General features: G+C 52.0%; 1 protein-coding gene across 1 annotated transcript in view; it reads left to right on the forward strand.

The window, feature by feature from the left end:
- GRIK4 (glutamate ionotropic receptor kainate type subunit 4) overlaps positions 1 to 24679 on the forward strand; it is a 299620-nt gene that overhangs the window by 112610 nt on the left and 162331 nt on the right. The window contains exons 2-3 of the mRNA XM_047071432.1: positions 9952 to 10116; positions 21735 to 21832. Of these exons, the coding sequence (XP_046927388.1) occupies positions 9952 to 10116; positions 21735 to 21832 (263 nt within the window). The remainder of the gene's footprint in view (positions 1 to 9951; positions 10117 to 21734; positions 21833 to 24679) is intronic.

The following is a 24679-nucleotide window of genomic DNA, read 5'->3' on the forward strand; positions in this document are numbered from 1 at the left end:
CTGGGGATAGAAAAGATTCAAGAGGGGAAGTTAAAGATGAAACTGATCATTGAAATGGAGTGTAAGATGCATGGGATTCTATGGGGATACATGCTTGACGCCCTTGATCAACTTCTGTGTTCAGGGAAAGCTTCTGGAAGGAGGGGGCGTCTGAGTGGAGGACTCATTCTGAATAAGAGTGATCCGTGAGCAAAGGTGGGAAGTCAGAAGGAAGAGCCTGAGTAAAAACGTGCAGGCACTCAACGGCATGTGTGTGGGTTTAGGTGGTGCTAGGGTAGTTTGGTATTTCCAGAAGGTAGAGAGGGATGAGCGGAGAAGCGGAACATAAGGTTCGAGAAGGAGAGCCAGGTCTTGTCTGCCGTGCCAAGGAGTTCCATTTATTTTGAGACTCAAAGCTAAAAGCAGGGGTTTGCACCTTCGAGTGACGGGCAGCTGTGTGTGGGCATGATGGGGGACGGCCAGGTGGTGGCGGCAAGTTTGGTGGGAAAACCAGAGTCAAGAGGTTGCAGTTGAGTAGCCGACGTGAAAGGACCGAACTTGGACCGTGGTGTTGAGATGGAGAGCAGGGGACTGATTCGGGATACAGTGAGGGGCAAAGCCGGGGCCTTTGGAGGTGAGGAGTTGGGGTGAGGCCATGATGCTTGTGTGGCTGGTGCTGCCATTAGCTAAACCCAAGGAGAACATAAGAGGGAAGAGGATGAGTTTGCCTTGAGTCTTAATAAATTTGAGATGCTTGGGGCGCCTGGGTGGCGCAGTCGGTTAAGCGTCCGACTCCAGCCAGGTCACGATCTCGCGGTCCGCGAGTTCGAGCCCCGCGTCAGGCTCTGGGCTGATGGCTCAGAGCCTGGAGCCTGTTTCCGATTCTGTGTCTCCCTCTCTCTCTGCCCCTCCCCCGTTCATGCTCTGTCTCTCTCTGTCCCAAAAATAAATAAACGTTGAAAAAAAAAATTTAAAAAAAAAAAAATAAATAAATAAATTTGAGATGCTTATCAGACATTTACGTGGAGATGTCATCAGGCAGGTGACCTAGGACACCCTCCTGGAGGGGGCTGTGAACAAGATCACTTAGGAAGCTTCTGAGGGAGGCAACAAGAAGGCTCTGCACAGACCCTGGGGCCTCACCAGTATTAAAGGGTAGGCAAGAGACTGTGGACGTTGAGAGAATGGTCAGAGGAGCAGCAAGAAAACCCAGGGACTTCTTGTCATGGAAGCCAAGGAAATTGAGGGTTTCAGACAAAAAGACTCAGAACTTGGGACTCGAACACTCAGCACCCTCAGGTTCAGAGGAAACGGAGACGCAGCTTAACCAAGTGGCCTGGCAGCTCACAGGCTGTGGACCCAGACTGCCGTGAAGAGCTGTGTGACCTCGGGCAAGTTGTTTCCACCTGCCCCTGTCTCTGTTTTCTCACCTGTAAAATGGGACAGTAAGCTGTGGGGTTGTGCGGAACTAAACGGAACAATCATACGATGTCCTTGGAACAGCACCCGTCAGATAGTAAACAATACTGCCAGCTAGTGATGCGGTTAGACGGAGAATCAAAAGCGTCCCCTGGCTTTGCACACATGGTTGTTGACGGTGACTTTGTGCATACAGTCCGAGTGGGGTGGTGGGGGCACAAGGCGGATTACAGCAGTTTAAGGGAAAATGAGATGAAGTGAAGTTAGCAACAGTTGAGTAATCACTTGAGAAGTCTGGCTCGAATCGGAGGTAAGATGGAAGGGACAGCCAGAGGGTCACACATGGTCACTGTGGTCCATGGAGGGTCCCTGTGGGAGGGGAGGGCCTGAGCACGTTTTAGCAAAGGGGAATGAGCTGGTCTGGGGAGAGACTGAAGGTAAAGGAGGGAAGGGAAGTGTGGTGAGAGGCAGAGGGTCAGGAGAGGACAGCTGGGCATGGTGAGGTGGCAAGGCGGGGGGAGGTAGGGGGTGGGGGGTGGGGAGGCTCTCCTAGAACCAGAGACCTCATTATCTGAGCCTATTGGAAAGGGGCACCTGGCTGGCTCAATTGGAAGAGCATGTGACTCTTGATCCCGGTGTCATGAGTTCAAGCCCCACATTGGGTGTAGAGATTACTTACTTACTCACATACTTACATGAAAAAAAAAAAAAAAAAAAAAAGAGGTGGGGGCACAGAGTGAAGGCAGTTCCAGAAAGTGGCCTCGGATTAATCTCTCTGAGGACTGGGAGAGGGGGTGGGAGCTGGGCAATAGCTGGAGGTGAAGGTCCAGGTTATGGGCTCACTAGTGTGCCCCCCCCCATTCATATGCCTCCTTTTTTTTTAATGTTTCTTTATTCTGGAGAGAGAGACCGAGTGTGAGCAGGGGAGGGGCAGAGAGAGAGGGAGACACAGAATCTGAAGCAGGCTCCAGGTTCCTAGCGGTCAGCACAGAGCCCGACGCGGGGCTCGAACCCAAGAATCCTCAGGTCATGACCTGAGCCCAAGTCCAACATACTTCAAGACTGACCCGCCCCCCTGCAATTCATATGTTAAAGTCCTAACTAAGAGACTGCATTCGGAGATGATGTCTTTGAAGAGGTAATTAAATTAAAATGAAGTCATTAGGGTGGGCCCTAATCCAGAATGACAAGTGTCCTCATAAGAAGAGGAGATTAGGATACAGATGCAGCTGTGGAAAGACCACGTGAGGACACAGGGAGATGAACTGAGGAGAGAAGCCTCCGAAGAAGCCAGTTCCGCTGACATCTTGATCCTGGACTCCTAGCTTGCAGAACCGTGACAAAAGAAATTTCTGTTATTTAAGCCCCCCACCCCCACCCCCCACGTCTGCCCCAGGAAACATACAGTCCAGAATGTGAGGGGGAGCTGGCCGGGCGAGGCCAGGGGCAGATGGCAGTCCTGTGTTGCACCCCAGGTGAGGAAGAAGGGTGTGGGTTTCTGGTGGAGGGACCCACACAGCGATGTGACCTCCTCCAACAGGAAGGATGACAGGGACCATCAGGGGTAAGACGAGAGGCGCGAGAAGTCAGAGGTGAGCATGGGAAGCTGGTGTCAGGTGAATGGTGATCCTGGGGCTGGGGCTCGGCCTGGGAGCAAAGCTGACTGGTTCCCTGGAGGCTCCAAGCATCTCTTTCTCTGAGCACAGGGCTCTGACAGCTGCGGGCGGTGTTACAGATACTGCCTGTAAAGGCTCTCCCGTAATTCTCTGCAACACCACCCCCCCCCCACCTTACAGAGATAAAAGTTATCAAAGTGCTTGGAAATCTTGAGTAGAGAGATTCTAGAAGACCCAAGGGATTAAAGGAGGCTGATTTTTCCAACCTGAGGGGTGATTTCCAGGCTGTTGAGAATTCGAGGAGGGAGAGCCCTGTTCCGGTTCGCACAGGTGGGCCGGCCCCCGGGTGCCCTAGAGGCCCCCACGCGGGTCCTGCACCCTGCAGTGCTGGTTCCAAGGGACTGTTCTCAGTCTGAGCGATATCTCATGCTTCTGCACCCCCTCCTATTCTTCACTCACTCAATAACCATTCATTAAGGGCCTCCGGCATACGTGTCTGGAATCGTGAGGGTACAGAGATGAATTTGGCTTGGCCCTCACCCTCAAGGAGCTGGCCGCCTCCGGGAGAGAAGACGGATAAACAGATAGGCATAATAAAAAAGTCAAAAGTGATGAGTGTCTCATGAACGGTACAGAGAAATTTCTGTGGGAGTTTTAAGGAAGAGGGAATTAATTTGGGACGGGGAACCTGGGAGTTTCAAAGGAAGGAGATCACCCTGAGCTTTTAAGGTTCAATCTAGTTGAGGGAAGTTACAGAAAGACCTCGATGTTAAGGTAAACACCCTTCCAGGGCAATGAGTGGTCGCTGGGGAAATGTCAGGAGAGTACTGGGCTGGGGAAGTCAAGGAGGGCTTCTTGGAAGAGGTGGGTCTGAGGAGGAAGAAGGAGGGTCCTTATAAGGAAAGGAGGAATAAGGGGCGGGGCCAGTGTCAGCAGAGGCAATGGAGGAAGGAACGTAGGCCAGTCCTGGTCCTGATATAGGGGCGCTGTCGCTATGGGGGTGAAAGGGAGTGCTCTGTGGAAGCCAGAGTGCAGAGGCCCCGATGCCATCTTAGAGACTCAAATGGGACCAACCATTGGATAATGGGGAGGCCTGAGAACTTTGAGCAGGTCAGTGATAATCATGGCCACACTCATTGGGTGAACCAGAAGGGAATAGAGTGGGCAGAGCCAGGCCAGCCAGCCCCAGGGGAGGTGTCCTCTCTGGAGTAGACCTCGGTCTGGGTCTGGAACATGGAGGAGACCTTGGAGGGGAGGTGGGCACAGAGTCGGGAGGCCACCCTTTCCCCCTGAAAGGAACTCTGAGAGAACTGGGCAGAGGTACAGCTCCTGGCTTGTGGGGAGAAAGGCCCAATGTAAGGGGTCACCAGCTCCCTGGGCATGAAAGAGGCATGTGGAGGGCTTATTGTGGAAGAGTCCCTGGGCACAGAGTCCCCATGGCCGGAAGCATGAGAAAGACCCTGGCCCCTGACTGCGTCTCTCCATCTCAGCCTTGCCCTTGCTGTAGCCCCCGACCTCCCGGCCTTACCACGCGTCCTCGTTGACTTCTCTGAAGAACCGGCCCCGGGGCTGGACGCTGTGCCAGGTGATGCTGTTCTTCCTTAGGCAGGCGGCTAGGAACCCTGAGCGGCATCCTGGCGTAACCGGACAGCCAGGCCCGGGGGCCAGGAGCGTCAGCTGCGCACTCAGTCCTGAGCACGCTGCTCTCCAGACACACACGGGGCCCCTCGCCAGGGACCGCCAAGCAGCAAGCCTGCTCTTGGTGACTGCCTGTTGGGGACGTGTTCCTCTGGTGTCCTAAGAGCCTGAGCCTGTACCTCATCCTTTGTGCCCGCAGCCCCGGAATCTGGGTTCTGACCTCAATATGGCCGAGGCCAACCAGCCACCCAGTCGAGGCTGTTCCCAGACAGGAGCTGATCATTGTCAAAAACCTAAAACCTGAATTGAAAAGTGGTGCCCAGGGGCGCCTGGGTGGCGCAGTTGGTTAAGCGTCCGACTTCAGCCAGGTCACGATCTCGCGGTCCGCGAGTTCGAGCCCCGCGTCGGGCTCTGGGCTGATGGCTCAGAGCCTGGAGCCTGTTTCTGATTCTGTGCCTCCCTCTCTCTCTGCCCCTTCCCCGTTCATGCTCTGTCTCTCTCTGTCCCAAAAATAAATAAACGTTGAAAAAAAAAATTAAAAAAAAAAAAAAAGAAAGAAAAGTGGTGCCCAGAAAAAAAAAAAAAAAAAAGAAAAGTGGTGCCCAGAACAGCATGGAGGTTAGAGGGAGTTGCAGTGTCCCTTCGTTGAACCCAGTGGGGAGGAAAAGAAGAAAGAGGTGCTCGGGGGACCTCATATGCCCCTTAATATAACATTGCCACATTCCCTCTTCCCCACCTGGTCATGATCCCTCTGTCTCCGGGTGTGTCCAGTGATGCTCTGTGAGTTGATTATGTGGTGTTCCATGGCTGGCGGCTGTCCTGTACATCTGGGTTGGTGTTGGCACATTTTCCTTGTCATCTCGGGCCACCATAACGGAACACCACAGAGTGGGTGGCGTCCACAACGGACATTTATTTCTGACAGTTCTGGAGGCCAGACGTCCAAGGTCAAGGTGCCAGCAGACTCATTTTCTGGGGGGAGCCTGCTCCCTGGCTTGCCTTCCTGCCACACCCTCACACCGGGGGAGAGAAAGAGAGAGCTCTCTGGTGTCCCTCCTTGCAGGGACACTAATCCTCTCAGAGCAGGGACCTAGCCTCATGACTTCATTTAACTTTCATTACTTCTCAAAGGCCCTGTCTCTAAACACAGTCACCTTGGAAGCTGAGGGTTCAACATGTGAATGTAGGGGGGGGACACATTCCGTTCCCAGCATGTGTCCTGAAGGTGTGCTGTCGAGGAGAAGAGAACCCACAACCCCAGAACAGACGATCGTATGTGTGTTGCCTCCTGTTGGTCCAGGTGGGTTTGTGCCCTTCGTGTACTGACGTGACAGAGACAAGCGAGGCGTCGGTAGCATGAGCCTGATCCAAACATCGCTGAGGGAGCTCCCCCCCACCCCCGCCACCCTAGAGGGCTGAGCTCCTTCCCAGACTTACAGGGGACGTGGGCATTTTCCGAGAGATTGTTTTCTTACTTTACTTGGTTACAAGTGATTTACTAATATTTACAAGGTGATCGATGGAAAAGTTGGGGAGAGCGAGGTCATATGACCCAAAGAGAAAAAGGCTCCCAGTTTTAGAAATTTACTGGGGGTTGGGAGTGTTAGCTAGGGGAATTTCCAGAGGCCCAGGGTCCTGTCTATTAGTGTTTCAGAGTTGATTTGCCTTGATGAGACTTCTTTTTTTAATGTTTTTTTTTTTAACTTATATTTTGAGAGAAAGCGGGAGCAGGGGAGGGGCAGAGAGAGAAGAGGACAGAGGATCCAGAACAGGCTCCGTGCTGTCAGCCTGTCAGCAGCAAGACAGCAGCGAGCCCGATGCAGGGCTCGAACTCGTGAACCTTGAGGTCGGACACTCAACCGACTGAACCACCCAGGGGCCCCAAGACTTCCTTTATGGTGTGTGAAAGGCTCGTGCGCCCTGTTGCAATGGACTGAATTGTGTCCTCCCGAAATGCACGTGTTAAATCCTAACCCCCAAGATGATGGTATTAGGAGGTGGGACCTTGGGGAGGGGATTCGATTTTGATGAGGTCACAAGGGTGGGGGCCTTCCGTGATGGGATTAGTGCCCTTCTGAGAAGAGTCCAGAGAACGTTGTCCCTCCCTCTCCGCCATCTGAGGACCATGTAAGAAGGCAGGTGTCTGCAGTAGATCCCAACCATGCTAGCTGATCTCAGATCCCCCACCTCCACGACTGTGAGGAAAAAATGTTTGCTAGATAAGCCACCTAGTCTGTGGTTGTTTGTGACAGCAGCCTGAGCTGATTGAGACGCACCTACCTGGTACACTCCCTTCTCGGCAGCAAATTCCCCTGAAGACGAATTGCACCGAAGGAAATGAGCCTTGGTTCAGGGTCCAGGGTCTACGTGAGGTTGACCTGGGGTTACCTTCTACCTCTACTGCTCACCAGCCCTGTGAATTGGGGCAGGTCCCTCGACCTCTCTGACCTCTGTTTTCTCATCCTCAAATGAGGATAACACACAGAACACACACTTCTCACAGAGTTGTTGCAGAGATTGAGTGAGATCGTGTCCACTAAGCACTTACGCTAATGTCGTCACTGAATAAATGCGTGCCTGCTAACGTAAAGCGCGTGTGCCATGGATCTAGTGCCTCTTTCCCGTGACTTGTGTGGGATGGCTCTGCCCATTCCTAGCATTTCAGATGTCTCTTTTCTATGCTTTAAGACTAGACTAGTGATTTCTAATTCTATTTTATTTTATTTTATTTTATTTTATTTTATTTTATTTTATTGTATTTTATTGTATTTTATTGTATTTTATTGTATTTTATTGTATTTTATTGTATTTTATTGTATTTTACTTTATTTTATATTATTGTGTTTTATTTTATTTTTTTAAATGTTTACTTATTTTTAAGAGAGAGAGAGAGAGAGCATGAGAAGGGTAGGGGCAGAGAGAGAGGAAGACAGAGGTTCTAAAGCAGGCTCTACGCTGTTAGCCCCGAGCCCGATGCGGGGCTCGAACCCACAACCTGTGACATCGTGACCTGAGTGCCCCTATTTTGTTTTTAATGGTGCAACTTTTTTTTTTCCATATCGAGTCTTACGTGGAACCCCAAATATCCAAAACTGATGGGGAGGTGTGCTGGTTGAAGCTGGCATGGGCTGGAGACCTCCATGTGGCCTCTCCCTCTGCTTCCTAATGGGACCCAGGGCCCTCCAAGGAACACCATTTGAGAATCATTTCTGTAGGTTGCCCTTCTTTTCTCTTCCCAGGGTCCTCCTCCTGGGCCAGCCCCGTACAATCGTTTAGATTTTTGCTTCCCAAGTAGTATTCTCATCCTGGTCTCGCTTTTCTGAGGCCACCTGGGCAGGTGTTGTGGGTGTCCTCAGGCTCTTCAAACACACCTTTCTAGCCCTTTGGCCACTCAGGCAGGTGGTGATCACGCCAGGTGTGTGAGGACTTTGCTACTTAATTCACGGAAGCCCACTTAAATGCCTCCGTCTTTGGACGCACCTCCGTTGCCCAATGTCTGGCCCAACCTGTGTCAATGAATCTGATTTTCATCGTTCAACAAGGCAACGTGTATAAATACATCCACAAATCAGAAAAAAAAAAAAAAGGGCTTTGTAATATTCTGTGTCCTGATTTTTGGTTTGGAAAATGGGTCACAGTAGGTATGGGAGCAGGACCCAGAAAAGACAGCATGGGACCTGGGTCTCTTCAGTCCACACCAGCCACAGAGATTCAAGGGCCACGAGTCGGTGAAATCTATTTGGCGTGATTCCCCGTGATGCTTTTCTGAGCCTTCAAACCTCTGAAAGATAAACTTCGTATTTCTCCTTTTTTTTTTTTTCTGCAACAGCTTTATTAAAATATAATTCAGATACCACACGATTCACCCACTGAAAGTATACGACTCAGTGGTTTTTAGTATAGTCACAGCATCATGCATCTATCACCATAATCAATTTTAGAACATTTTCATCACCCCGCAAAGAAACGTTGTGTGTGCATTAGCAATTACTCCCCCATGCCATCCAGCTTTTCCACCACTGCCGCTAGGCAACCACTAATCTATCTACCTTCCACCTCTGTGGATTTACCTATTCTGGAAATTCCATATGAACGAATCATCCAATGTGCAGTATTTTGCGTCTGGCTTCTTTCACTTAGCATCATGCTTGCGAGGGTCATGCATGTTGTGGCATGCGTGAGAACCTCCTTCCTTTTTATTGTCACGTACTGTTCCATTGCGTGGATATACCGCATTTAGCTTATTCGCTCGTCAGTTGATGGGCATTTGGAGTTTTCCACTTTGGGGTCATTATGAAATAGTGCTGCTCTGAGCATTCACATACAAGCTTTGTACAGATGCTCGATTTTGTAACTTCCGCTGCCAAGAGAATGAACGATATCCCGAGCTCGATTTGTTCAGCGTTTATACCATGTGCCAGGTACTATGTTGAGCACTTTGCATACACTGTTTGTGTAATCTTCACAGAAGCCCAAGGACTGGGCGCTCTCCCCATTTTCCAGGTGAGGAAACTGAGGTCTCATAGCTAATTCAGGATGGAGCTGGGATTCGAACCTAGGCCTCTGTGCTACCTGAATAGTGCTTCCGGAAGTTGGGCAGCTATCGGTACCTCCCTCCAACCATTCCTATTAAGTCACGCCGATGAAATCCGGATGTGTCACCCACGTACATTATCTTACTGAACCGGATGTGTTACCCACGTACCAACCCCCGGAGGTTCTCTTACTACTCGTAACACTCAGTGAGGAAAGGAAGTTCAGAGAAACTGCCTCGCTCACCGGCTGCCATGGTTCGTCAGTGTCTGAGCCGGGAGCACCCGGGTTCGGCAGGACACTGACCCTGCTCCTTCGTGCCACAGCTCTCCCTCTCATGCCTGGCTTCCTTTAACCCTCTCATCTCAGGGAGTTTCGCAGAGGCCCAGAATGCCATTTTCACAGGACAGCCACTGTCTCCCTTCCTTTGCACACGCGGGCCGGTGTGCACATGTAGATGTACATCCAAGCGTATCGCCACGCCTGGGTCTCAGGACCTCGTACACATTGGCCCCCGGGGCCCTGCTATGACGTGATGGGGTTCCTGAGGTAGAGATGCACATTAGAATTCATGGCTGCACCTGGCTACGAACCACGACCCTTAGCATGTAGAGAGCTGGCTCTGGGAATAGTCCCGAGGACGGCAGGGTGGAGGGGGACGCGGGGAGCTGCCTGGAAGAGGAAGGTGGCAGTGGGGGGAGACTGGAGAAAGAGGAGGGTGACGGGAGAGGGTACCAACTGTCTCCGTGTGGTTGCCTGCCCACAGCTGCTATCTTGGATGACCCCATGGAGTGCAGCAGAGGGGAGCGGCTCTCCATCACCCTGGCCAAGAACCGCATCAACCGCGCTCCTGAGAGGCTGGGCAAGGCCAAAGTCGAAGTGGACATCTTTGAGCTTCTCAGAGACAGCGAGTACGAGACTGCAGAAACCAGTACGTAGAATGGGCAGGGCTGCCCTCTGCTTTCCTTGCTGGCAGAGGAGGGGCTGATAGTGTGAGCTGTACCCAACACCAGGCCTGCGATCAGCCGTTCCCAAGAGAGGGAGAGAAACATGCACCAGGAGGCCCCACAGGGCTTAGTCTGGATGAGGCCCCCAGGTTTTGTTGCCAGTTATGCGTGGAGTAGAATTAAGACAGGATACTCATTCGTGCATTCACCCACCCATTCATTCCTTCATCTATTGATTCATCCAACTCCTGGACGTATCGTACGCAAACCGCTGAATGAAACCTTGCGTGTGATCAAAGAGGTATGGCCAGCCCAGGGCCAGCTTAATCCAGGCACATCTGATCACCCGTCTTGCAATTTTGTGGTGAGGGCAGCACTGTGGGACTTGGGATGGAGTTTGGCTGTTGTGTGGGTGACCTTGGACAAGTTACTTTTCCCGTTTAACTCAGTTTCTTCATCTGCAAAATGTGAGTGCTAGCCTCTACTTTGCAAATCTTGCAGGTTGGTGTGAGATTTAAATCACTTAAAATAACACACCACCCTCTGTAACAGGTCACTCGAGTCACATGCGTGGAGCCCCTACTATGTGCTAGGCACTGATTTTGACGCTACTACCCCAAGAGCTAGGTGTTATTGGCCTCACTTTATAAGAGAAACAGAGGCTCAACGTTGAGTATCTTAACGTTGAATATCTTGCCCATCCACAGAGCTAGCTGAGGGCTGAGCGGGTCCGGAAGCCTGCATTCACGTGGTCACCCTGCAAGGCCGGCGCCCGGTCTGCTATGCCCTCCCTGGAATTCTCTGGTGTGTTGCTGGTATCCCCTTGACGACTGTACAGGATGAGCTTCCCACTCGGTGTGCTGGTGCTCGTAGCTGAGCTGGAAATGAACAACCCCAGTGCAGAGGGAAGGAGAGGAGCCTCTCAGCCCAGAGAGGTGATAACGTCTCTTCCCCAAGACTTTGCCCCGTCTCCTCCCTTTGTAACACACGTCAGCCTTTGGTTACACTCACTGGCAAAACCAGACTAAAATAAAAGAGCCACCTGCTCAGGTGTACATGTGACACACCTGGTCTTCTGTGTGTGGACCCAGCACTGCTCTGATCTGGACCATTAGTATTGCAAGAGAAGAGACACATCACACTGGCCCACGTGTGGTAGGTAGGATGTTGTGTGGCTCCGGAGAGGGCAGGAAGGGAGGAAGCCTAGGATCTTTGTCTCATAGCTCCTTTCTGGCTCTTGTGATATCGAATCTGTGCTGTTCCCTCTCTGGCTTATTGCTTTCCCTGGCTCATTCATCATGCACCTGTTCCATAATGGTCATGCAGACCCAATGTCTGTTTATTCAGGAAACTTTTAGTGAGCATTTACTCTATTTCAGGCATGATTCAGAATATCATGCATTGGGAACGATGCAGAAAACAAGGTAGACGTGGTCCCTGCCATCAGGGGGTTTACAGTCTCCGCCCAGCATGCACATCAGTGGCAACTTCCCTCGGCACCTCTTGGTTTGAATTTGCAAGGTAGAGGATCTGATGGGTCCAGCTTATCTTGCCATGGCAGATGTCACAAGCGACAGGTGTTGGCCAGATGGCCTGATAACGACCCTTGGGGAGAGTGAACACTCTTAGGGGACCATACAGAACAGGACTGTTGAGACCAGCAGGATCTATTGACACAGATTCCTACGGACAGGGGAATGAGGGAACAGGTACCGGAAATAGTCCTTTGCTTATTCATTAGTTCAGTCAATAAATATTTAGTGAGTGCCTCTTGGACTCTCTTCTCGGCAATGGGGATCCGGCAAGGAGCAGGTGGAAATCCTAGCTGTCAAAGAGATGAAATTCTGGTACAATGAAAGGAAGATTCCAATGTCTCTACACCTTCTGAATGAAATCAGAAATACCAGCAACGTCTTGTGAGATCTCCTAGTCCAGTCTGTCGTGGATCTTTGTCTAGGAGGACGGGTCCCCGACAAGGATCTAGGTTCCTAAATAGCTTTGCAGTGCGTACTTTGAAAAGCCAGCTCCTCCCTCCTTCCCTTTGGTTTCTTGGGGCAGAACAGAGAGCACAGATTGCCTATTGTGGTTGGGGGTCATTAGCAGATGTAAATTTCCTCTCCCAGTGACCCACGCAGCCTGTCTTAGTAAAGTCAATACATCTAAAATATTTAGCCAGATGAATCAGGGGAATGAAGGAAACGGATACTTTTATTCCACGTTACAGAGCTTTGGGGCGTCTTTTTCATGCCCTTCTTTTAGGCGCCAAGTATTTTATTAGCTAGTAACCCATGGTTCAGCTTTTACATCTCACTGTGTTTGAGGCATGATTAGCATTTGTTAGAAACAGGGTTTCTGGATCTTTCTACCCCAAAGGCCTTTCATCTGAAGCCAGAGCTGCTTCCCCACAATGGATTTTAAACACCACCCAGATAGTTCATAGGAATGTTCCAGCCCAGCTGTTTCCCTCCCGAAGTAAGGGAGAGAACAGGTGGTGGGTTAGCGCTCTCGGCTGATTCCAGGCAGGGACTGGACTTCAGTGGCCGTGTTGGGGGAAGGAGATAGGAGGGAGATGGGGTCCCCGGATCAAGGAGGGACGATAGATCTGCAATCCCTACTTTGGGGAGTCTGTGTTATAAAGAGTGAAACGTGGATATTAGAATCAGACCGGTCAGTTTTAAATCCTGGCTCTACTGTTTATTAGCTATGTGTGCATAGGATGTACTATAGTTTCCTTGTTTTTTGTGTGGTTTTTTTTTTTAAGTTTATTTTGAGAGAGAACATGAGCAGGGGAGGGACAGAGAGAGAGAGGGAGAAGAGGAGAATCCCCAGCAGGCACCGCAATGATGTGGGGCTCAAACTCATAAACCAGGAAATCATCACCTGAGTAGAAATCAAGAGTCAGATGCTTAACTGCCTGAACCACCCAGTCACCTCTACAGTTTCCTCGTTTGTAAAATGAGGGTGATGGTAATATCACCTCCTAGGGTCGCTCAGGGCACAGCATGAGACGGTGGAGGTGAGATGCTTAGTACCGTGCGTGTTACTGGCACTCGGTAAACGGCCCCTGTGGACTTTGTTGTTGGCTTTCTTTCCTCGTCTCCTTTGAGCAGGCTTCCTTCCTGTCTTATCATCCTCTCCCTCTCTTCTGTGTTCAGAGTCCAGCCACCTGGAGGTGACAGCACCGTCTGCCTCCCAGCTCTTCTCGAGTGGCCTGTCTTAATGTCAGCACGCCTCACGGGGCGTCCGCCGTAACTGGACATTCCCTTTCCCTTTCCAGTTTTCCGGACTTGATGCACCTGACAGCGTGGAGCCTTTGGAAGTTGTGATGGGCCACCCAAAGCCAGCGGCTGCTCAGTGTCATGGGCTGTGTTTTCCCCAGGCTGGTGGCCCAGGGCTAATTTGCATGATTAACTGAAAACTATCTGAGTCAGTCTGGGGCCCTGAGCAATGCCCCCAGACTCACACCTGTCACCCTCGGCCAGGAGCTCTGTTCCAAGGGGACGAAGGAGACGCCAGCGGTTCTTGGTTGTGGAAAGCGGAGGCCAGCTCTAAGTTTGCAGTAGCAATCCAGCAACGTACCATGGTGTCCACTTTCAGTAGCAGTAGGTGGGTTTCAGAAAGTTCTGGATAGATCACGCTTTAATGAATTATGTTCAGGGCGGGACTATCCGTCGAGGAGAACAATGACTCTTGCAAGAATCTGAGATCTCAAAGTGTCAAGAAACCGAAGATGCTGACGTCCGGGGTTCCACTTCCTCATCTGATGGTTGAAAACCAGGCTGGGAGATGGGAAGGACCAGACGGGGCATTAATTAACAACAACCCCGGACACTGGAAAGTTACAAGTGCAAAATCACCTCCTCTTGTCTCTGGTTTACTTAGATTTTCAGATAGTGGGTTTATTTAAAGCGAGGGTCGCCCGTAAGGCTTCCTCAAGCCCACGTGGGGTTCCCTTCACCCCTACCCTGTCACCGTCATTGCCTCGGGCTTCTTGATGTTTGGCTTCCCGGACTCCCTCCGTGCAGCCCGCAGATCTGAAATGAGAGGGATGGACGAGGCCTGCTAGGTCATCTCTTTCCCGCCTGGCCCTTTCCCTCCCTGCTTCTGTATCTTATCTGCACCTCAGCCTTTCTCGTGCAGGGAGGTTCCCACAGGCCTTGCCCGGCTCTGTTCCACAGATCAGCGTGTCTCCCGCGGCTGCCGTATCCGAGCTTAACTGAGCGCCCGCCCCCTTATCACCCAGACGCCCGGAGGCACTGTCCCTGCTGCTGCCAGAGCCAGTTTGAAGTTTAATTTACTGCAGAGCCAGAAGCAGGGGCCTCCCTGTCAACCCCTCGCCTCTGCCTTGGCTTGTCTCTGTGAGGCCAAGCGTGCTATCAGCTGTCCACACTGTTTCCCCTGGAGACCCGGAGGCGCACTGGTTATCCGGCCCCACGCGGCCCCTGTGCCTGTGGAGAGGAGCACGGCGTGGGGTGCTCGGGCCGCAGGGTTTTGCTCTTCCTCCATGAGCTCCCGAGCTCCTCACGGGCTCCAGCAGCATGACCTCGGGTGATGCAAAGCTGCCTCCAGTAAGTGAGGGCGAGCGTTTCTCCCATCAGTTCAGTAGACCAAATCCAAGTCCGCGTCAGGGGAGAAAGTGAGAAGCCAAGAGAAAGTCATATGAACGGCGATGAGTCACTCAACAAACATCCCTCGCTGCCCCCTCTCTGAGCTCCCCACATCCCATGTACGTAACGTGGACTCAGAAACGCATTGAAATCATCTGGTCCAACCTCCTCGTGGTTGGGGGGCAGGTGGGGAGACGGAGGCTCACAGTCTTTCCCAGGAGGCAGTTAAAACCCAAAAATGTCTGACACGTGACATAAAGTTCAGTAGCTGTGCCGCGTGGCTCAGACGTGGGCAGAGGGCGGGTGGAAATACGTAACGTTAGCTGCAGCTGGTGGTCAGATCGTGCCTCTGGGCTGGACTTTGGAGTGTTTGGTGGGCAAAGAGAAGAGAAGGCACCCATGCGGACTGCGTGGTGGCACGGGCCAGCGCTCGAGGCAGGAAGCCACACTGGCTGGGGGCACAGTGACAGTTGGGCGTGGCTAAAGCAGAGAGTTTCTGTGGGGCAGTGGTGAGGGCCGGGGTTGGAGAGCGGTGTAGACTCGGGGTCAGGTTCTGGAGTCGGACGGGCCAGGATCCTAATCCTGGGCTCTGCCAGCACCTTGGGCTTAGCTCCTGTGCCTCAGATTCCTCGCCTATAAAATGAGGATAATAAAAGTTCTTACTTTAAGAGGGGTTTTGTGTGTGTGTGTGTGTGTGTGTGTGTGTGTGTGTGTGTGTGTATTAAATGAGGCGATGGGCTGACAAGACTGAGAGCAGTGCCCAATATAGGGTGAACTCTCGATAAATTTTACAAAGCAGCAGCAGCAATAGGAGAAGTAGGAGTAGGAGTAGAAGGAGAATTCGTATACCAACTTCTCCCTCGCAGGGTGACTGTAAGAATTCAGGGCGCCGGCCCGTCTGCCAGCCCGGCGCCTGGCACATGGAATGTCCCAGTAAATGGTGGTGCTGTTCAGGACCAGGCTGAGGGCTTTCAAGAGACGCCCTGGGTGGGGGGGAGCCAGCGGCACTTCTGAGTTCTCTGACCAGGGAGAACCCTCCCCCCACAGCGCAGGACGGTTCAGAGGCCTGGTGCTGTCACCCTCACGTGCCCCCTTCGTCGGCTCGGGGGTCAGCAAGGCCCCCCATTCAGCCCTTGTCCGCTCTCGGAGGATTAAGGATGGAGCACACTCCCGCAGGCTCTGGCACAGGCTGGTTCTTCCAGGGTGATGGAGGCCGTTGTTTGCTTTGCTCCGGGACAGTCAGGCTTCGCTTTGCACTGGGTTTGCCGCGTAACCAGACCCAGAGGCCCTGTCCTCCCGCCCGACTTGGGCTTTAGCATCGCGAGGTGTTTTGATGGGAAGGGGGCTCCGAGTTCTCCCAGCCCCCGCTGGTCCACCTCACTGTTAGCTCCCCGTGGCCAGGCCTGTTCACCAAGGGGCTCAGGGAGCCACTGAGTGACTCATCGGGTGCCAGGCTGTGAGTGAGGAGGACCCTGCCCCACCCAGGAAGCTGCCCCTGCCCTGGAGGGCCTTGTAATCAGCGATGCCTACCTTTAACCCCTCTTATGCCGTCTGCATCACAGACAGACCCTTCCTCTCCCTGTGAAGACTCAAGAGAAGGACTCGGGGTCAAGGCCAGAACTGGCATCTTGAGGGGAAGAACCACCCCCTTCCCCCACTTACAACACCCCATCATGGTCTTTTATTCCAGCAGCTTCTCTGACCCTGGTCTTCCGATGCCTCTGCTGACTGGGAAACTTTGTTGCCATGGCAATGTCATTCACGTCTCCATTCCCTCTCTTCCCTGCCCCCCTGGGAGGCAGAGGTAAGGTGCACCTCCCTCCCCAGCGGTCCCTCTCACAAACTGCCCAGGGCTGTCATGCAGCTGGCCCGGGCCCATCGAGTCAGCGTTCCAGAGGTTTCAGAGCTGAGGCCCTTTATAAAGTTTCCATTTTTCTTGAGCAAGGCATCCTTCATAAGGAACGAAAGAACAATTCCCAGACCCCAGGAGGTCCCCAGGCCATGGGGATTATTGGATCATTTTGGATCATTTCAATTCAGTTGAGCAAACATCTTTAGAACAGTTCCTTTTTGTCAGAACCGAACTAATGTGACCCAAGCCCTCAAGGGATTCCCAGTCTATTGTGGGAGATGGACAATGGATGGTCGGAACGGCACAGGTCCACAGACCTCTAAGGCTGGATGTTTTTAGAATCTAGAACTTTCCAGCTACGGGAAAAGTCATGAGGTGCACACACCATGCATCAAGTAACCTCTCTAGCGGGGCTTCGGGCAGAACCCCAGACTCAAATAAATGCATAATTACGTTCAAATATTCGCATACTATAAATAACCTCACATCTGTCTGTTTCGATCAGATTTTGCACCAAATGAGCTAGATGAAAACCATCCAGTTTCAGAGCCTTTCGGATTTTTGGAATTGGGAATAAGGGATTGTAGCCTTCTAAAAGAATTTATTTTTAGGAGATGCTTCTCTCTATTGAGGCCCAACATAATGAACCAGCTTGGGGCAGAAGCTGGCCAGGAATTCAGAGAACAGGGAAGGATCTGTCTCAGCAGCTCCAGGGCAGGACTGACTCAGAGCCACGGTGTTATGTGGTAGAAGGAGGGGGAAGTGTGTTCTTGCCTGGGGGCAAGGTCTGAGCTGGGCACTGGAGGATCAGTAGGAGTTTGCCAAGCCCAAGGGCAACAGAGGGCCTAGACCACGGTCACCTGGGGGCGCGAATAGTGCTAATGGACTCCTTCTCAGAGAAGTGTTTTTAAATGATAGGAAGGATGACCAAGGAAACCAGTTATATGGCAATGAGTTAAAATATTTGTAGAACGATATATTAGCAAATGTGCTTCTTCATTAAGGTATTAAATGGCCAAACCTAGCAACAGGTGCAACTGCTGACCTGATTTTGAAATAATGATATAAATGTTATCTTGAGATTATCTGAGGCACTGCAACGTGGCAGGAAAAGATTTGGGGTGTCCGTTGGTGACAAAGTCACACGTACTGTTAAGATACTGTGGTTATTGCCTATGTTCACAATTGGAGGAAATGCCAAGTTTTACTTAGGAGAGAAATTAATGATGTCGCTTTCCCCCCCAAAGTGTTCACAGACCACTGACTTCTATCCCCCAGATCTGAGGCAGCAGGTTAAGAATCCCAGGTCTGGTCAGGGAGAACTACTTGGGACCAGGCTCGAGTAGGAAAATTGGGAGTATGTTCCTAGTGGGCTGGTGTGGAATAGTCAGTTGTGCGATGGGAGGAAGGGCTGGGAAGGTAGTATCCTTTTTTTTTTTTTTTTTTTTTTTTTATGTTTATTTCTGAGAGACAGAGTGTAAGCAGGAGTAGGGGCAGAGAGAGAGGGAGACACAGAATCCAAAGCAGGCTCCAGACTCTGAGCTGTCAGCACAGAGCCTGATGTGAGGCTCGAACTCACAACCTGAGATCATGACCTGAGCCGAAGTTGGACGCTTAACCGCCTGAGCCACCCAGGCGCCCCAGGAAAGGTAGTATCTTGAGGAAATCACACACATTTGAATTTTACTTCCTCCTTGGAAGAAACTTTTTTTTTTTTATGCCTTCTGTATTTTATAATGACGTGTTATAAAATGAGTAGATGCTCATTATAGAAAGTAAGAGAAAAGAAGAGGGGGAAGAAAATCATGCAACGTCGAACTGGCCAAAGCGATCCCCCTTAACGTCCCAGTTAATCACCGTGGGACGGTGGGAGGCTGCAGGGTGCCAAGGTGAGGGTGCCGACCTGGGGTCAGGGACTGAGGGTGTGAATCCCAACTCTGCCCTTTAATTTTTCTGTCCCACTCTCTCATCTGTAAAATGAAGTTGACAGTCATAGTTCCTATCTCATCGGGTCGTTATGAGACTTAAATACGTCCGTTCATATAAAGTGCATAATTAGCTCTCAGTAAATGCGGGCTTTTATAACATCTTCTTACAGGTGTTCCTGAGTGCCTGTTTTTTGTATTTGCTTGGTTGTAGCCTTCATGTAGATATATGTATAATTTCATATCCTGCTTCTCTCTCTTAATATTATTTCATAAATATTTTTAATACTGTCATAAACTGTTCCTAAGCATTTTAAATACCTAAATAATACTCCATGTGGGTATATGACCGACATTTAAGGTAAGTGTTCCCTTATGACTGGACCTGTAGCTTATTTCCAGTTTTCCATGGAAAGTGTTGAGCAGGCATCAGGGTGGTTCAGCAACTATTTATTGCGCACATAACTATGAAGCACAGGCCCTGTGTTAAGTATGGAGGATACAGAGGTAAATAAGACAGGCTTTCCTGTCTGCCATGGGCATGATGGGTGCGTGATACCAGAGCGAAGTCCCCGTGGCAATGTCTGGCAGGTGGTTGGAACTTGACCTTTAACCCAGGACATAGGTCAGAGTACAGGATCACGTAGGCAGGGAGGAGAGTAGAGGTCAAGGCAAGGGTGAGATTGCCCGGGGAGAGGGAGGCACAGATCAAACCTGGATTTAGCAGGTGGAGAAAGGAAGAGGAATCAGCAAAGGAAGTGAAGAAGACTGACCAGAATCAGGGTTGGACGGTTATGAAATTCAAAAGAACACAGCAGTCAGCAGCATCAGGTGCTGAAGAAAGAGAGTGGGATGGGAAAACTGCTAAGAGGTCACTGGTGACCTCGGGAAGCAGATTCAGTAGAAAGAGATGGGATGGGGGTCTGGACCGGAGGGGTGGGTAGAGAGGGGTGGGGTGGCTGCAGGGAGCTGGGGGGGGCTTCGAGATAGCAAAATGGGCACCGGACAGGATGGGGTCAGCACACTTGAATTCCGGTGCTGACTCTGACCTTTGTTAGATGCCTGACTCCTCTAAGGAGGAGTCACTGAACATCCCTCGGGTGGTGTTTCCTTATCGGTAAAATCAGGAACTAAGACCCACTAAAGTTCAGGAGTCTGATGGCCGACGGACTTAGAGCGTCTAGTGGCCAGTAAGAGTTAAGCTGGCTGAGATCACATGGCCTAACTTACATGCCAACTGCTTCAACTTGGAAGAGCAGTCTTCAGAGAGGAAGCCGGCTTGTGGCTCCTTTGTCACTGGGAATGTTTCAGACACAGTACAGATGAGCTCCGCTCGGGTACCCACGGCCCGCAGCCTCTTGGCCAGCCGAGATCCCCGGTGTGGCGGGATCCCTGCGTGAGCCTCAGGCTGGGAGGACAGCCTGTGGTTTGTGTGTGAAACGGCAACACTGGGATTTGGGCTCTGGTGCTCCCCCCATGAGGGCCATCACGTGGCTGTGTGGACCAATGTTGAGGACCCTACCCTAGGAGAAAGAACATCTAGGTTGCAGGTGTGGCTTTGCAGCCGCCTCCTCAGTAAGGAACCTTGGACTGATCCCTTAACCTCAGTTTACTGGCCTTGGAAATGGCTCAGCCTGACTCTTGACGTGAGTAGGAAGAAAATGTGTCCAGAGTCAAGTTCCGAGTTTTGCAGTGAAGAATGCCTTGCAGTGTGTCCGGGAACCTCGGTGCATATTCCAGCGGGCGACTCTTGGGTTCTGATACCACGGTCAAGTTCTCTCTGTCACCTCCTTTTTCTCCCATCCTTTGGTGCTCAGTCTGTAGCGTTTTAAAATCTGAGATTCTCTCCTCCTCTTCTGATTGCGTAGTCATCCATCCCTCCACTCATTCGTTCAATGACTGTGAGCTGGGCACCTAGAAAACCTTGTGCTGGACACTGAGGAGGTGAGAAGCGGGGTCTTAGAGACAAGTATGGCTCAGCTGCTGCCCTTACGGGGTTTGAAATCTAGTGAGAGCAGAAAGACATCTAAGCAACAAGCTGAATTCGGCACATTTACAAGCGTCTCAGTACAGAGGGACACAGCAGGGGCCTCGGGGGCCCTGGGGGAGATGGGGAAGATTAATTCCACAGAAAGGAGCCGGGGAAGGCGTAAGGAGGAGGGCATTTGAGGTGCTCTTTGACAGGGTGAGTGTCCAGAGTAGAGGAAGGAAGGGCTCCTTCTCCGTGGGGAAGCCCAAGATCACAAAGTGCCCAACACACTCAGGGAAGCAGGTGCACCAAGCTGGGGTCTAGGTGAGCAAGAGTGACAGAGGATGCCATCGAGACATGAGACTCCTCCTTGCCTCTCTCTCTCTCTCTCTCTCTCTCTCTCTCTCTCTCTCTCTCTCCCTCTTGTTTTCTCTTTCTGCTTATCTCCCTCCTGCTCCCTTGGCTTTAGCTGAGTCTGATTTCTTCTCTCTGCGTCCTCTCTACCACCCTTTGTCCCACTGCTTGTCTGCCTTTCTTCCTCCCCTTCCTCTTTAATTTTTTTTTTTAACGTTTATTTATGTTTGAGACAGAGAGAGACAGAGCATGAACGGGGGAGGGTCACAGAGAGAGGGAGACACAGAATCCGAAACAGGCTCCAGGCTCTGAGTGGTCAGCACAAAGCCCGACGTGGGGCTCGAACCCACGGACCGTGAGATCATGACCTGAGCCGAAGTCGGACGCTTAACCGACTGAGCCACCCAGGCGCCCCTCCCCTTCCTCTTTAGATTTGAGGGGCTAACAGACTGCACGGCAGGTGACCGTTCTGTGAGCTGGGCCCTCAGCCCCCGAGGCAGCCATGCTGAGGCTCCCAGCACCCTCGTTGCAGGTCTGGCAGGATGGAATCCGCAGGTTTCCGCCGTTAGCCCCCGTCCTTCAGTGACAGCCAAGACAATTTACACACCCTGTTGGCTGTGGCCGTATGTTGTCATAACCTGGGTCATTTCCTCATTTAATACCTTCCATAAACTCCAATAAAGCTGTCCCGGAGCCCCATAGTCCAGAAGAGGAGAGGCACTGAGTTTGGAAAGGTGGGAGGACGCTGGGGGGAGAGTGGTGGAAGGTGAGGGTCCTGCAGGTGAAGGTTGGGCGTGAGCCTGAACCCCAGGCAGGGGAGCCGGCCCCCATCCCGCCTGATGAGTGCCTTGTTTCCTTTCCTGCTGCCCGCGCTCCGTCCTGTTGCTGGCCGCAGTGTGTCAGATCCTCCCCAAGGGGGTGGTCGCCGTCCTGGGACCCTCCTCCAGTCCGGCCTCCAGCTCTATCATCAGCAACATCTGTGGGGAGAAGGAGGTGAGTGCTACGCCAGCCTGGGGACTGTCTCCGGGCTGGCAACCTGTGCCCTGGGCCCAAAGATGTCATGGATTCTCAAGGTCTGGAGGAGCCCATTGGGGCCTGGTTGGTGTTACCAACAACAACATCAAAACAGTGAGAAGAAGTGGTCCTTTGTTGGGTACTCACTTTTCTCCAGGCTGTTTGGGTGGAGGGGACAAGGAGGGGAGATTTCACAACAGGACTTTTAAACTGAGCTGCTCTGGGTCTTTGTATCCCGGGGTGGGGCGTTGCGGGGGTGGGGGGGACCCTTGGAGGTGATGGGTGGAGGGAGAAGCTGTGGACACCAAGAAGACAGAAGTCTGAGCTCCCCAGGAATTGTTTCATGATTCTCTGTTCAGATAGGCGATTCTGGCAAAGAATGCCTTTGTGGGGGAGGCACTGCTACATTTTATTGCTAAAATAAAGTTTGAAACTCTTGCTGTCTAAGTTCTCTAGGAAAAGGTTGTCTTTGGTTTTCTTCCCCATTCACCAATTCCAGTGTTTACTTCTTCAATCAGTGAATTCTTCCTCAGGTGTCACCTCGAACTTGAGCTTCCGTCGTTTCAGTGTTGAGATCATTTCCATTGGTTCCAGTTCCATGGGGGATAAAGACAGTTGGGGACGAGTTTCTGAGTAATAGCCTGCTCTCTGTTCCATCAACTCTCTCCCTCCTTTTCCCCTGGAGAAAACGAACTCGAACCTTTGTTGTTCCGCTTATTGCTGGAACCCTTCCTAGTTTCTCCAGGAATCCGTCAGTCTTCCCTTTCACATACATCCCTGGGAGACAGTGGCAAAGTACCCCCTCAGCCCTTCTCTGCCCTGAAGAGCCTTCTAGCCAGGGTCCTTCGAGAACAGACAGAGCTTGGTGACGGGAGGTGCAAGGTCAGGAGCCGGGGAGAGGGCAGGGCAGAGGGACAGGGGAAGGAAGCATCAGTCTTGCACCTTTTCTGGGGCCTGGAGGCTCAGCCTTCCAGGAGCAGTAGCTTTGGGAGGATCTGATTCTAGAAATAGGAGAAAACCCACCACGGGACAGATGCTGCCTCAGCAAGCCGCCCCTGCTGCCTATCCTCCATCCTCTGGAGCCTAACCCCCTGCCCCCGGTCCCCTGGAGCCTACCACCACCCCCCTACAGTCCCCTGGAGTCTACCCCCTTAATGTCACCCACTTTTCTCACGGTCGGAAGAAGGCCTGGCGAATCCCTGAGTCTTTGCCCAGATACCTATCTTGCCTCTTCATGAACCCACTCTCAGAATTGTTACCTGCACTTTATTTTTTTATTAATTTTTTAAATTTAGTTTTGAGAGAGAGCATGTACAAGCGGGGGAGGTGCAGAGAGAGAGTGGGACAGAGGATCCAAAGCGGGCTCCACGCTGACAGCTGAGGGCCCGATGTGGGGCTCCGACTCGCAAGATCCACGATCATGACCTGAGCCGAAGTTGGACGCTTAACCGACTGAGCCACCCAGGCGCCCCGTTACCTGCATTTTAAAGTGCTTTGCCGTCCTAGCTCTAGTCCTGTGGCTGCCCTTGTCCCCCCCACCCCTGCCTCCCCAGCCCTGGGCCACTGCCCTATAGGCTAAGCCCCCTGAGCCTTCTGGCCACAGGCCAGGTCTCTGCGGAGAGCTCCCCATCCCTACCCCCTCAGATGCCCTGAAAGATGACTCTTGACTCATCCTAGGCCAAAAAAGGTGCTTCTGTCTTCACTGCATCCCCCCCCCCCCCATCTGACAGGCCTTGGCCCCAGGAAGTTAGAGCCGATGTTTAATTTAAATCTTTCTTGCCGTGCTCCAAGTAACAGCTCAGATCTCTGGCAGGCTGTTATTCCAGCAGTCCCTGTGATCTTCACCAAGTGAGGTTGCCAAGACTTAGGCTCCCCGTTTCCTCTTTTCTCCTCTCACCCCCCGCCCCATCACACTGCCTCACTGTCCCTTACAGTCACCCCCCAACCCCCACTCCAAAATGGCCTCCTCGTGGGGTTCAGTGGATTTTTTTTTTCCCTCCGCTAACACATATCCCTTAACCCTGTTTGGCATTTCAGGCCAGAGGCAGAGACCCTGATTTATAACCGTGTTCCCCACCCTGCCACCCTGCCCCCCCCCCCCCCCCCCCCCCCCCCCCCCCCGTGCCACTGACCAGCCAGACAGGTTTTGCTGTCCAGGGAACAGCCAGCCGGTTACCCCTCCTTTGTCTGGTCATGTCCCTTCCAGAGCATCCTTTCCTTTCCATTCAGATTATGCATTTCTTTTCATATTTTATGAGGCTGAACTGCCTCACACTGATTCCCCTCCGCTCCAGGGAAAAGAAATGGAGTTCTCACCGAGGAGTTCATTCCTTTAAATGCTGCTACCCTCTCTGTAGCCCTGTGGCTGGTCGCTTTCTGCCTCACCTCTCCTTCCCCCCCACACCTCCACCATGACTTGCTGGGATGCATTTGCAATTGCAAATCAATTACGGATTGATCTTTGTCCTAGAGAGAGAATCAGCCGGATTGGCCTGGGCCATCCCTGCCTGGGCCCGTCAGAGCAGCTGGCTGGTTTTCCAGCCGCCTGCAAGATGGCCGGGCTGTGCCGGAGACTTCCCACCGACTGCACTTCCTGGGGAGGCCCCTCCAGCCTCACCCCCGCACAGAAGAGTTTCAAGAGCTTTTTCAGGAGCCCCTAGATTTGGGGAGAAAAGGGGAAGGGAAGCAAGTAGGCATTACTGGAACACTTACTACATGTTAGGTACTGGGCCATTGTGTCCTTCATACACAGGCTCTCACTTCATCCTCCCCCAAATCCTAGAGGCACGTATCATTCTCTCCATCCTAAGGGAGCATAGAAAGGTT

Source organism: Lynx rufus, unplaced genomic scaffold, assembly GCF_022079265.1.
Source record: "Lynx rufus isolate CCGP_SWC_20201006 ecotype Redwood Valley unplaced genomic scaffold, mLynRuf1.p SCAF_9, whole genome shotgun sequence".
Taxonomy (NCBI): domain Eukaryota; kingdom Metazoa; phylum Chordata; class Mammalia; order Carnivora; family Felidae; genus Lynx; species Lynx rufus.